Here is a 12453-nt window from a genome sequence, read left to right as displayed (position 1 = left end):
TGCATGAATTTGGGAGGAGATGCTTGGCCCATCAGAAGAATAATGGCAAAGAAGAAACAGAAGAGAAGTAGAAAAACGAAGAAGTTGAAGAAAAAGAATGAAGAATGGCAAACCCTATTTAATGGGACACGTGAAAAGTTTTTAAGTTTAGGGGAAGTGTTAGCCAGTATTTGCATCTTTTTGAATTTAAGTAACAAAAAATTCAAACAATTTGGCTATTGATGTTTGCACAACCATGTTTTGAGAATAGGCTGAACTCACTTGTCTTTTATTATTTAACCAACTGTAAAATGCTATTGTAATTCTTCTAAAGGAAGAAAGCCATCAGAAGTCAATCAGAAGTCCATCCTATCCTTGATCCTGTTCTCATCGGATGATTCTAGACCCCTGGTAAATCATGATGAAAAAGATGTCCTTAAGTAATGGGATCTCCATTTGGCATCAGACATGGATACACTGGATCAGCCTATGATAGGACCTTGAGGTCAACAACCCCAATCACCAAGCGCAGATGCCACATTTGCTTTCGATCATGGTCGTTTTCGTTGTCAAATCATCTTTGTAGTTGATCTCATATGAAAAATTCTAAAACAGAAGCTAGTTTTGAGGCTTTAAGGATCAGTTTTTGGGCCCCTTGAGTTGCCACACAGACGTAATCTTGTAATTGAGTCCATTGATCAGATCATTGAACCCAAGTCTGGCCAGTTCCCATTGGCCCAACCTTGATTATATTTGATAATCTGATTCTGATAGACAGTGTTTAGGATTGGGGCGATGATATTTTCACCCCCTCTCATTACGCATTCGCCCCCCTTTTAATGTGATTTGACCCATCAAAAAGCGTTAAAGTTCCCCACTGTTCGCGTTATAAGGGGGGCGAATGGATACTGCCAGAGAGAGTGAAAATATCATCTCCCTTAGGATTTTGTCAGGAGAAGTAGTTGGTTTTTGTTGGCTCTAATCTTATGATTTAGGGGACTAATATTAGGTCCACTAAATCAATGGTCCTAATCACACACCTATCCCTTTGTGGGAGGAAGACCACATCAATTGGGTGGATCGCGATGGTTCCCAATCCCCATCCACCCTTCTCCGTAATAATCAATAGGGGTCCGTTTGGTTGCCACCCAAAGTAAAATGACATCATTTTTCCTTTTCGAAGGAGCGTTTGGTTGCACATTCCAGAGATTTCTTTTTAAGTTTTTTTCTTAAAACGTTTGTGCTCCACCAATAGAAAAATAGCATTTATCCAATTGGATAATGCTCTTATTGAGATTTTGTGGATACATTTCACGCTCTCATTTCATTTCCATGCATCGTTCAATTTTTTTCTTTTATTAAAAGACAGAGAAAGAAAGAAAGAGAAATCTGAGGGTTTGAAAATGGCCCTCAATACACTCTCCTTTCTATCAACCCTCCCTTCTCTGCTTCCCACTCCTCCTCAGTCATCTCTCAGACCAACACCCAAATACATCAGTGTAAATATTTTTACCATCATTTTTTTGTTTCTCAGTTTTTCTCTTTCATTTATAAGAGAGCTTACTTTTTAGTAGCCATGTGTTTTACTAGAATTTGATACCATTTTCATATCTCAAATGCTGTTCAGACACCAACCCATCTGGGTCATTTGCCAATGCTCTCCTTTTATGCTTGCCTTTTTTTCCCCACACTGTTTTTTAGTTTTCTCATCAATTCCCTGTACATTGGCATTGTCTGTTAATTTAGAAGAGAAAGAAAGAGTAGATAATCTTGTTCAGGAAATAGTGTCCTTTTTTTATGCTTATATCCTGAAATGAGGGTGACGATTTTTTTATACAATGCACATTTGACTGAAAAATGACAATTTAGCATCTGGTTATTGAAAACCAGGGAAGCATTTGTTGTAAAATGAAGGGTTCAGTTCCTGAAGAAGTTCAGTTTCATCGAAGGGACGTTCTGACATGCTTTGGCACTATGATTGGAATGGTATGTGTTTCTCGATTTCTTGTTCTATTCAATTCAATTCCTAACAGAACAAAGCCAAGTTTTCTTAAATTATGTTTTCCTATTTACCTTAACTAAAGCTGTTATTTTACTCATTATCATATGAATTGTCACCATGCTCCCTACTATACTTGATCATAGACAAGAACATCCCAAACAGACACCAGCAACTGCTGTATGTGCCTCGAGTATTTGCGTTGTTAATGTCTCATTGTCTACCTTTGTGTTTAGTAATTCTTTTTATACTAGTATGTATATGCAGAATTTTTGCAGAAAACCTATGTTAAGATTTTACTTTTATTTTAATATTTCGTGAATTAGAATGATGTGATGATGAGTTTCTGCCAGTTGTTATCCCTCCTTAGGAAATGATGGCTAGCTCAGGATCTTTTATAGAAGTAGCCAATGCTGCTGATTTGATACAGAGAAGACAACGTTCTGACTTTTTGTGTAAGTTTTGAAGAAACTCTTCTCAAGTTCATTTAACTGAGTTTCTCCCAGAGGGGATTTTACAATCAGTGAACTGCATAAGAAAAATTTATTATCAAGCTCCCTATGGTGACATGATAATTTGAATTATTTTTCGCAGCAAACATTAAAGGAACCTTATCCACAGCTATAAAGGTAAGCTTTAGTGCTTTCCTCTCTGATGAATATCGTAACGCAGCTTATACCATGGATCTTTAACTTTCTTGAACATTTTGGACCGGACTTCCAAGATTTTATTGATCTCGTTGTATATTTTATAGTATTGGCCATAAGAATTTCCTTAGTGTGTGTTATAGGGACAACCAGAGCTCATCCCTTCCATACTAATGCTAGCACTGAATGATGCTACGACTTATGACAAGGTCAGACCTAAACTTTTCTGGTTGGAACTTTTTGCCAATTAATGAAGTACCCATTGCTTCATTCCTGTTTGTTTTGAGGTTGATATAATCAATCAAGTAAACCCCTGATTGTTTGTGAATAAGTTTGTAGGCTACAAAATCTGGGGGCCCGAATGGATCGATCCGGTTCAGGTACTTTTTAAACTGTCCTACCTTTTTGAGACTTTGGAGTTCTAAAGCTGCTGGTCCATTCTGGGTACCATCCTGTTTTTTAAGCTCAGCATTAACCTGATCAAGTTTCTTGCGCTTTGTGTCCCATTATTTTGTGAAGCTCTGAGATAAGCAGACCAGAAAATAGTGGGCTTTCAGCAGCTTTGAGTCTTTTGGAGGAAGCGAAAAAGGAAATTGATTCATACTCCAAGGCCGGCCCTCTTTCATTTGCTGATCTCATCCAATATGCTGGTAAGATGTAATTGTGCTGGAGATGAATATGTTTTTATAACAGTATACATGTTTTTTTAAGAACCAGTCAAGGTGAAGTATTCTTGTCAGGGTACATGGTCACAAGATTCACATATGTATTCATGATAAATATGTTCACATTCCTTATATTCATTCAAGACTCTCCATATAAAGTTAACAGTACATGATGATATGATAACATTGGGAGCAATCATACTTAAAGTCTTCTTTACTGGGTGTAATCCTTACCTACATTAATGTTTCCTCCCTAACATAGTTTAGCACTACTCTTTCTATACACTTTTTATTTGCTTCCAATGTGGCTTCTTACATATTTCATGTTTACTTTCAATGACACTATCCACACATTTTCTCTTTACTTTCTTTATATATCTTTTAGCTTGCCGCATTTTCTCATTTCTTACTCTGTCGCTTCCCTCATAGCTTCTCGCACTCACTTCCCACTCTGGCAATTATGGGACCAATTGAGCTGCATATTTGAAATGAACGTGGTGCCAAAAATCTTGGAATGGTATCATCAATTAGAAAACATTGGAAGTTAGAATTTGCTGATAATGTATTGATCACCAAGTCCCCTATCAAAGTGCACACTGACCATGCAACTTCTATTAAAGAATATCAAAATACCATGAAAGATGCATAAGAACCATAGTCCATGTGTATATAGTGAACTTGCAGTCAAAAACTCTATTTGAGATTAAATGTACTGATGTGCATTTTATTATTACGTCTATAATAGAATCCAGACTTGGAATTTTCAATTTATGTAATGGGACTTTTAATGTTGATGGAATAGGGTGAAATCAGTGATAGAAATAGACTACCAAGCAAGTTTGCTCCAAAAGCAAGGATGGTGACACTCAGGAAATGGTTTCTCTTGTTACCACTAAACTGATGTACTTAAATTAGAGGGACATAATGAATGCTGTTCTCCATGACAATCTTTGACTGGAGTTTCACTGGTGTCTTCCTACCGAGTACCTCGTCACAGTCACAAAACATGTGAATGCCTACTAATAACCTTCTACGATAAGTCATTGAGGAGAGAATAAATATTGTATTGTGGAAGATGTGGGGATGATTCCTCTATTCTATCAAATTAATATGTTTTTGGATTGAGTTACATTCTTGTAAGCTCAAATGATTACCTTATTTTATATACACTTCTTACCCTTTTGTCAGTTCCTTTAGTTGGACTATCTCATCCTTGAACATTCTCTTGTGCATATGCATGAGGTCCACTGTGACCACCATGTTTGAACCTCTCTTGCTTTTGTTTCTTGATTTTCCTCTAGAAATATTCTACTTTTAGATATCAAGAAAATATTTATGCTTCCTATTGCTTTAAACGGTGCCCATGTGGTCTTTTCTGTGATTTTCTATCGTCACCTAGAATTTTGGTCTTAATAATGCCCATGACCTGACTCCACCAGTACCACCACTACTCTGTAAAGCTCTATCATGACTATTCTCAATATCTTTACATTCTCAATTCTAAGATGCTTAACTGTACTGTTCTTTAGTGCTTGTTAACTCTTTGTTCAATTCAACTAGAAGATTTCTTTTTTCTTTTTTTTCAACAGGTTTGCCTGATGCATAATTGCATACTAATTAGATCATTAGACAATGATCAGACCTTTCACTCAATTAACTCTGATGCTTGCCTTGTCTTGATAAGTTTAAATTATTCCGCAGATCATTTTTCACTTTCCTTAGGATCAACACGAGTCCGGCATTTCACATATTGGGGTTGTAATTGAATTCCCAGCTGAAAACATGCAAATTACAAGAAACCGCATAGCTTACATTTTCCATGGTGTTATGATTACACTGTAGTAATACCTAGGACCAACATCTGCAATCTGGAATCATCTCCATTGGAACCTTGAAAATCAAATATGGGTTAGACATTCAAATATCTGTGTCATCTTTCCAAGACTATTTATTAATTCATAAATGTAAATTTATTATCCCGGTAACAGAAAATAAAATCACTGCTTTTTAGCAAGGTACATAGTTGTAAATTCTGTTTCGGTTGCCATTTCGTTTTGGCCATCGAAACGAAATTTTGGTGGGATTTCGGTCATTTCGGTCGAAACTTTTCGGTCACACAAAAAAAATATTAAAAAATATGAGAAAAATCCAAAAAAATAAAAAATAATAGAAAATGATGAAAAACTAATAAATAGTCCAAAATATGTGTCCCAAAAGGCATATTCATTACTTAAACACATAAAGTCTTGCACAAGTCCAACTGATAGTCTGATACATAGAAAAACATAAAAAAAAATAGATACATGAAAGTGAAACATAGAAAATAGCTAGTAGCAACAACTCTCAGTCATCATAACCCCGATGATCATACTCAATGTCTTCTTCGTCGTCGTCGTCGTCACCGCCGTCATCACCACCTGGACCACCAGTAGGGACATCTTCTTCAAGAGGCATGAGAAAGTCGTCGTCGTCGTCCCCGACCCCAACCACAGCAGTAGGTGCTTCAAGATTTTCCCACCCAATGTCTTCCGGCGTGAATATGACATCTTCTTCTTCTGCAACCCAATCCATCATGACATCCAGATGGTCTATGCTCAAAGGGTCACTAGTGGTAGACGATTTCCTCAACAAGTCCCTGAAAAGGAAAACATTAAGTTTAATGTCAAAGGTTAAACTTAAAAGCTTAAAGTGATGAGGTGAGAGTTGAAAACATTATATTACGTTGTATACCTTTGTCGAAACTTAAAATTGTAATGGACAAACACCAAGTCATCCAATCTCTGGTGCTCCAACCTATTTCTCTTTGCAGAGTGAATGTGTTCGAAGGTGCTCCAATTCCTTTCACACCCAGTTGCACTGCAGGTCTGACTGAGGATTCTGATCGCAAAGGTCTGTAATTCTTCCACGTCACCTCCGAATTGATTCCACCATGCAACTGTAAAGTAACAAATAGTAAAACATTATTTGTTGAGAAACTGAAAGTTAAAATGTATTATACTTAATTAAACAAACAACTCAAATATACCTGGTCCCAACTTCGTTCGGTTGAGGATTGCAAGCTTCATTCCAAACATACCCTTAGCCTCTCGATAATCCTCAATCTGATTGGTGATGAGGTCTTCTGTAGCTTCATCAGGTACCAGTCGAGTGATGCATGCCAACAAGCCGCTGGTTACTTCACTGTGCCTAGAGAAGGTAGGAGTGCAAAAGAGAGCAAGGTTAAGAAAATATCCTGCTGCATGGAGGGGACTGTGGAGTTGCCTATCCCATCTTTGGTCGATGATCCTCCAGATGGGCATGTAATCTGATTTTCTCTTCAACCTCTCCTTGATGTTCTCTTTGGCCCTATCCATGGCCTCATATAGGTAACCCATCGCCGGTTTGTCCTGCCGATCTACCAAATGCAGCACTCTCACTAAAGGCTCGCTGATGTTTAGAATGTACTTGCATTGGTCCCAAAAAGATTTATCCAACACAGTACTAACTACCCCTTCACTCAGTGGGTGTTGGACAAACCTACTAGTACTATACTCATCAGACACAAACATCTGCTGAAGTGCTTACCGATTCAACACCAGACTTTGTATGCTAATGAAATTTGTAGCAAATCTGGTTGCAGCAAGGCGGCACAACTCCTTCTCACCTGTGAACTTCTTCCTCATCAAATTCAAGAGGCTTCCATGGTTGTAGATGAACTTTGTAATCGTCCGAGCCCTCTCAATTGTGGTTGCTATGTCAGGAAATACAGTCGGTTTGCACAGATGCTCCAAGATGAGATCTAAGCAATGGGCTACGCACGGAGTCCAGAAGAATGTACCAAACGCGGCTTCTAGTCTTTTCCCAGCAGCTTTGTAACTTGGCTCACTGTCAGTTACAAATTGCACCACATACTCCGGATTCACCTCTCCGACAATCTTTTCAAAGATATTGTATAATTCATCGGCATTCTTCACTATGCCAGATGCATCAACGGATTTGAGGAATATGACTCATTTAGGGCAGTACACTAAAAAGTTGATTAGGAAACGTTGTTTGGTGTCTATCCATCCATCTGCCATAATGCTACAGCCAATGTATCTCCATGACATCTTAATCTCCTCTAAGTAGTTGTTTACCTCATCCACTGTATTCTTCAAAATGGAACCCCTTAAAGCATGATAAGTAGGTGCCTTATAACCCGAACCCACCGCATTCACAGCATCAAACATAGGTTGCCAGAAATGTGAATTGGCAACGTTGAAAGGGAGATTGGCATCGTAGCAAAGCATGCCAACCGCCATGTCTGCTCGATCCACTGTTTCTTTGGTAGCCAAAGCACTTTTAATGGTTGGCTGGGCTCCAGGGGTTGTTCGTGGTGCAAAGAAATTCCTGATCCCTCCTGTGATTCCCTTTTTCTTCCTTTTTGTACCACTCGGTTCTACAAGAACTTCCTTACCTCTTCGTTGAGGCAATGGTGAGCCAATGTCTTCTTCATCCTGCTCTTCTTCTTCGTCTGGTGTGCCATAAAAACCTCGAACCTCTGCTCTGGATAGGCTCATCCTAGCCCTTTCTTTTCTCTTTGGATCTAAAAGTTGCTTCATTCGATATTTTACATCTTCAGTCACTTTTTTGCATGATGCTACTTCATCAGAAACAGCCGCTAAATGTTCTTTCAATCGGGTTATACCTTCACTTGATATGACTTTGCCATAGAATATGCAAGTTACTTTATTTTTTTGACCCGGAACCAATGTACCGTAAGCCCATGCCGGGTCATCCGATCTAGCGGGTGTCGAACCAATAGAGGATGCTCCTGCAGAAGGTCCCGAGCCCGACCCACTCATTCTGAAATGAAGTAGAAGAAGGGGGAAAATGAATTAGAAGAAAGAAAATTGAAACAAATTACAAAAAAATGAAGTAGAAGGGGACAAATGAAGTAAGAAATAAAAGAAAGGAAATGGAAAGAAATAAAGAGAACCTTGAGGTTGAACTTGATTTGAAGAGAATAAGATAATATTAGCCTTCCCTCACTTGAAATTTGTAGTGTAACCTGTAAGCCTTCACTTGAAATTTGTAGTGTAACTTGTAATTTGCAAGCCTTAGGGAATAGTTCTTGTAGTTGTAAGTTGAAGGTAGGCCTTCCCTTTGCTCCAAAATGGACTTGGATTGAGCTGAAGAAGAGTGTAGACTTGTAGGAAATTTATTAGAATAGATAGTGTAAGTGAAAGTAGAAAAGAGAAGGAGAATCACTTATGTGAAGGTGGAGGAGAAGAAGGTAGGGCAAAGGCTATTTATAGAGTTTTTTATTGTTTGTGCAAGTAAAAATGACTAAAATACCCTTCCCAACAGCTATAAACGGTTACATTTGGAGGCCAAAATGGTCAAAAACTCAAAAGAGCCGTTACAGGGGCATTGATGTAATTTCTGCAAAAAACGTCAAACTAGCTGTTATAGGCAATTTCGGACGAAATCCGAAATTTCGAACGAAATGACCGAAATTGACTGAAATTTCGGACGAAACGAAATTTTGAGGATTTCGTTACCAAATGTTTCGTCCATTTCGGACGAAACGAAACGAAATTTATAACCCTGGCAAGGTATGTGATCAGATATTTGATTATTTCAAATGAAATCATAATAAACTTTTATTAGATATTTTTCTCTTTAAAGTATTGGTGAGGCTCCATTGAAAATTGAACCAAATGATTGATTTTGGTTTGATCTCATTCTGGAATTTTGCCAATATCCTTGGATTTTTAGTGTCTTTGGATCCAATTGCAATTTATTTCTTTGGGTATACTAGTTTCACTTCATTAGGGAACAGTATGATGTAAGTACATCTTTTTCATGTTGTTATTACCGACAATGAAGTTTCTTTCTGCAATGCAGCACAATCTGCTCTGAAAAATACCTTCCTGGCTTCTGCAATCCGCAAATGCGGTGGAAATGAAGAGAAGGGGAGCATACTGTATACTGCTTATGGCTCAACTGGGCAGGTCTATTCCACAATCTTTGCCTCTTAAAATGTGCACCAAGCACCCAACCTTATGGTCTCTGTCAGTTGATTATGTTATAGATTTAAATAATGCTGAAGGCAAACACATTCTTCAAATAATCTGTCAGAAAATCACCAAATACTCCCAACTCTAACTACAATGCCCATGATAACATGAACATGCCAATATAATCTTGATTTGCCATGGAGTATCTGATATATAATTGTTTTAATGTGGTGATATTCTCACAAGATTTGAAAAATGGTGACTTCTTATAAAGTTCTTGAATAGTGCAGCTAAAACTAAAGACCTCAAATAACCCAGGCCTATATGGGAAAATAGTTTTTTAGAAGAAATATATGATAACAATGTGTCTTATTCTAAATGTTGATTATTTCTGCTGGCTGGCCTTAGTCCTAGTGCAAGATAATTTACTCGAGACCTATTTACGACAGTCAATTGATGGATTCTCTAGTCATACATGGCAATGATACAATGAATCACCATTCTTATCATGTAGTATTAGTTTACAATCAGGAGAAAAATGCCCGTTGACATACATAGGCAATTGTATGTTTATGTTAGATGCAATCGTAGGTTGTCAAACATAGATTTCTAGAAAGAAAACTCAAAATGTTAGAGATTAGTTAAATTTGAACATAGGACTTGGAGACAAATCAACTATTTATGTATGTGTCTGTGAACCAAGATCATCAGCATGGTTTGATTTGCTCTTTTTTTTACCGCCTTTCAATCAATAAAACTGATGGTGCATCGAGTTAATTTATGGTGTTTTCATTTGGATAGTGGGGACTGTTCGATAGAAATTTTGGTCGAACGGATTCTCAGGAGCCAGACCCAGAGGGGAGGATACCACAGTGGGAGAAAGCATCTGTTCAGGAAATGAAAGATAAATTCACTGAGATTGGTTTTGGTCCCCGGCAGGTATTTCATTTATCACTTTCAATAGGGAAATGATATCTAAATTCTTGTTTTGATAATGACACATTACTAAACACTTTTCTGATTCAGTTTCGATAGCTATTTGTGATTTGTACCATTACTGCGTAGCTAATTAGACAAGGAGTATGTGGATATGATTTCCCTTTCCATGTCATTAGAGCAATTTATATTTTAAATTTCCCATGTAACAAACGTTCCATGTGATGAAATAACTCTACTTTATGTGCAATTAAATTCAATGAGAAATATTTCGAGTAGCTAGCAGATGGTTGATAAGTTGAAAGATATTTTTTTTAAAGTTACTAGGCCCTGTGATTAAGGATCATGGAGTTACCGATTATTATGCAGCTGGCGGTCATGTCTGCATTTTTGGGTCCTGATCAATCTGCAACTGAGAGTTTATTGGCGTCGGATCCAGATGTTTTTCCATGGGTTCAGAAATATCAACGTAGCAGAGAAAGCGTGTCCCAGACTGACTATGAGGTGAGAATTATAGGTGTAACTTATTTTTTTCACCAAAAGAAATCTGAATTTTCATACCGCTCCTTTTCATTGATTCTAATGACCAAATGTTCGAACTGTGCCTAAACTTTCATCCCAAGAAATATTGAGCACCAATTAGAAAAAAATGCTTGCAGGGTTACAAGGCTTCAAATTCTTTCTTCCCTCTATTTGCATAGAATCTTTTTTTTTTGAACTGGCAAGAATTAGAAAGAAGCCTTAAGGGGAGAAAGTCAAAGATCTCTAGCCTCTCACCAGAAACCCATGCTCTAGCTAGCCTATCTACCCCAGAATTAGCATCTCTTTTAACATAGTGATAAGAGATGGATGATCCCGCTACCCTGTCTTGGATCTCATCAATCCAGTGTGCAAATCTCCCTTCAGCCATCTGATCACGTGTAAGGAGTCGCCTTCTACAATCAGGTTATATAAGGGGCCAATGCCAATAATCCTCAACCCCTAAAGGAACTATGATCTCTGCCTCATTTGAGTCTCCGTACCTCTATTTGCATAGAATCTTATATGCACATGGTTATATTATTTTTTTGAAACTAATGTTTGTAACAGTCTTAGAGATGTTATAGTTAATGGCTTCCAAAGAGACCTTAATGTCCTATATGCAAATAAGATTAATTTAACATCTTATTTGCAAAGAAGGACTAATTTTGACAGCATCCAATAAATAATTGTACTGGGCCTGGTTGCATTCTTTTAGCTTCTTTATGATTTTCCAAATGCATATCAATAATTGAAGATTGATTTGGTTAGATTTTTTTGGCCAAAAATACAGATGTTACTTCGATGTAGCCTTATAATGGGGCCATGAAAGTTGAAACCTTAACATCTGGCCTCAATTTAAGAAGCCAATGTAAACTTGTCTATTTGATTTCTCTGTCATATTTTTCAGTCGGTACCATTTCTTTCAACTTAAAATGGGCGTAAAACAAATTTTACTCCCAAAAATGTTTTACGCCCATTTTACGTTCAAAGAAATGGAGCCAAATGAAGAAGAACAGCTTTGAAGCAGTTCTTTTGGACTGTTCATCATGCAGAGCTCCTTACAGTGGATATTGGGTACTGATTGATCTGCTAAACTATCATAGCATAGTCTCACTAATCGCATGTTGGTTTTATGCCCAATGGATATTCGTAGCCCGTTTGACTCATTCATTTATCATGGGTGCTGCCTCCAAAATTCAAATTTACTTCTCTGGTTTATGGCAATTTCATTTCTAATTTTACTCTTCTGGATAAGTTGCAAATATATGATTATTTACACTTAGCATTGTTTTGTTGTTTCTCTTTTTTTTTCAGGTTGATCTGATCGCCACCCTCACAAAGATGAGTTTGTTGGGGCAACAAATAAATTACGAGGCCTATACATATGCCAGACCAAAAGTCGATTTCAGCAAACTGAAATTATAGAGAACATATAAATACTGGATGGAAGAAGCTTGGAATTCCCAAATTTTCTCGCGATTGATCTCTCAATTTTCTTAGGAGCTTATCAGTTCATAGAGGCTTTTTCTCTGAACTTCTTTGGTTCGTGAGTTATTATTGAGTCTCAATGAATTACTTGTTAGGGGTAAAATCAGACTTGACTGGTAGCCATAGTTCTAAAATAATGCAATTTCCAAATATCTCGGATCTTTTAATATTATTACAATTATATTACCTGATTAGTTCTTATGATTGATGATTTAAATTCATTGTATTGGGTTCTA

General features: G+C 37.3%; 1 protein-coding gene across 2 annotated transcripts; it reads left to right on the top strand.

The window, feature by feature from the left end:
- Window positions 1–1309: 1309 nt before the first annotated feature.
- On the top strand, window positions 1310–12418 carry TL29 (ascorbate peroxidase 4). 2 transcript variants are annotated; one of them, XM_077388616.1, is made up of 11 exons: window positions 1310–1478; window positions 1870–1965; window positions 2349–2433; window positions 2573–2607; window positions 2769–2834; window positions 2965–3005; window positions 3145–3275; window positions 9159–9265; window positions 10073–10210; window positions 10577–10711; window positions 12044–12418. In XM_077388616.1, the coding sequence occupies exons 1-11, from the start codon at window positions 1383–1385 to the stop codon at window positions 12152–12154; spliced, it is 1041 nt and encodes a 346-aa protein (XP_077244731.1). In that variant the 5' UTR covers window positions 1310–1382; the 3' UTR covers window positions 12155–12418. The 2 variants fall into 2 exon arrangements, with proteins under 2 accessions (XP_077244731.1, XP_077244732.1); XM_077388617.1 differs by lacking the exon at window positions 1310–1478 and having other exon boundaries at window positions 2332–2433.
- The last annotated feature ends 35 nt before the right edge of the window (window positions 12419–12453 follow it).

Source organism: Tasmannia lanceolata, unplaced genomic scaffold, assembly GCF_043159265.1.
Source record: "Tasmannia lanceolata isolate RefF3 unplaced genomic scaffold, GAP_Taslan_0.1 ptg000008l, whole genome shotgun sequence".
NCBI lineage: Eukaryota > Viridiplantae > Streptophyta > Magnoliopsida > Canellales > Winteraceae > Tasmannia > Tasmannia lanceolata.
The sequence above is the reverse complement of the archived record's forward strand: the minus strand, read 5'-3'. Positions and strand labels throughout refer to the sequence as shown.

Bases quoted from the DNA above. Each gene is read 5' to 3' on its own strand.
- TL29 (XM_077388616.1), top strand. From the start codon at position 1,383: ATGGCCCTCAATACACTCTCCTTTCTATCAACCCTCCCTTCTCTGCTT. The intron at 1,479-1,869 runs GTAAATATTTTT...ATTGAAAACCAG, and splicing joins CAACACCCAAATACATCAGT to GGAAGCATTTGTTGTAAAAT. The intron at 2,608-2,768 runs GTAAGCTTTAGT...TGTGTGTTATAG, and splicing joins CCTTATCCACAGCTATAAAG to GGACAACCAGAGCTCATCCC.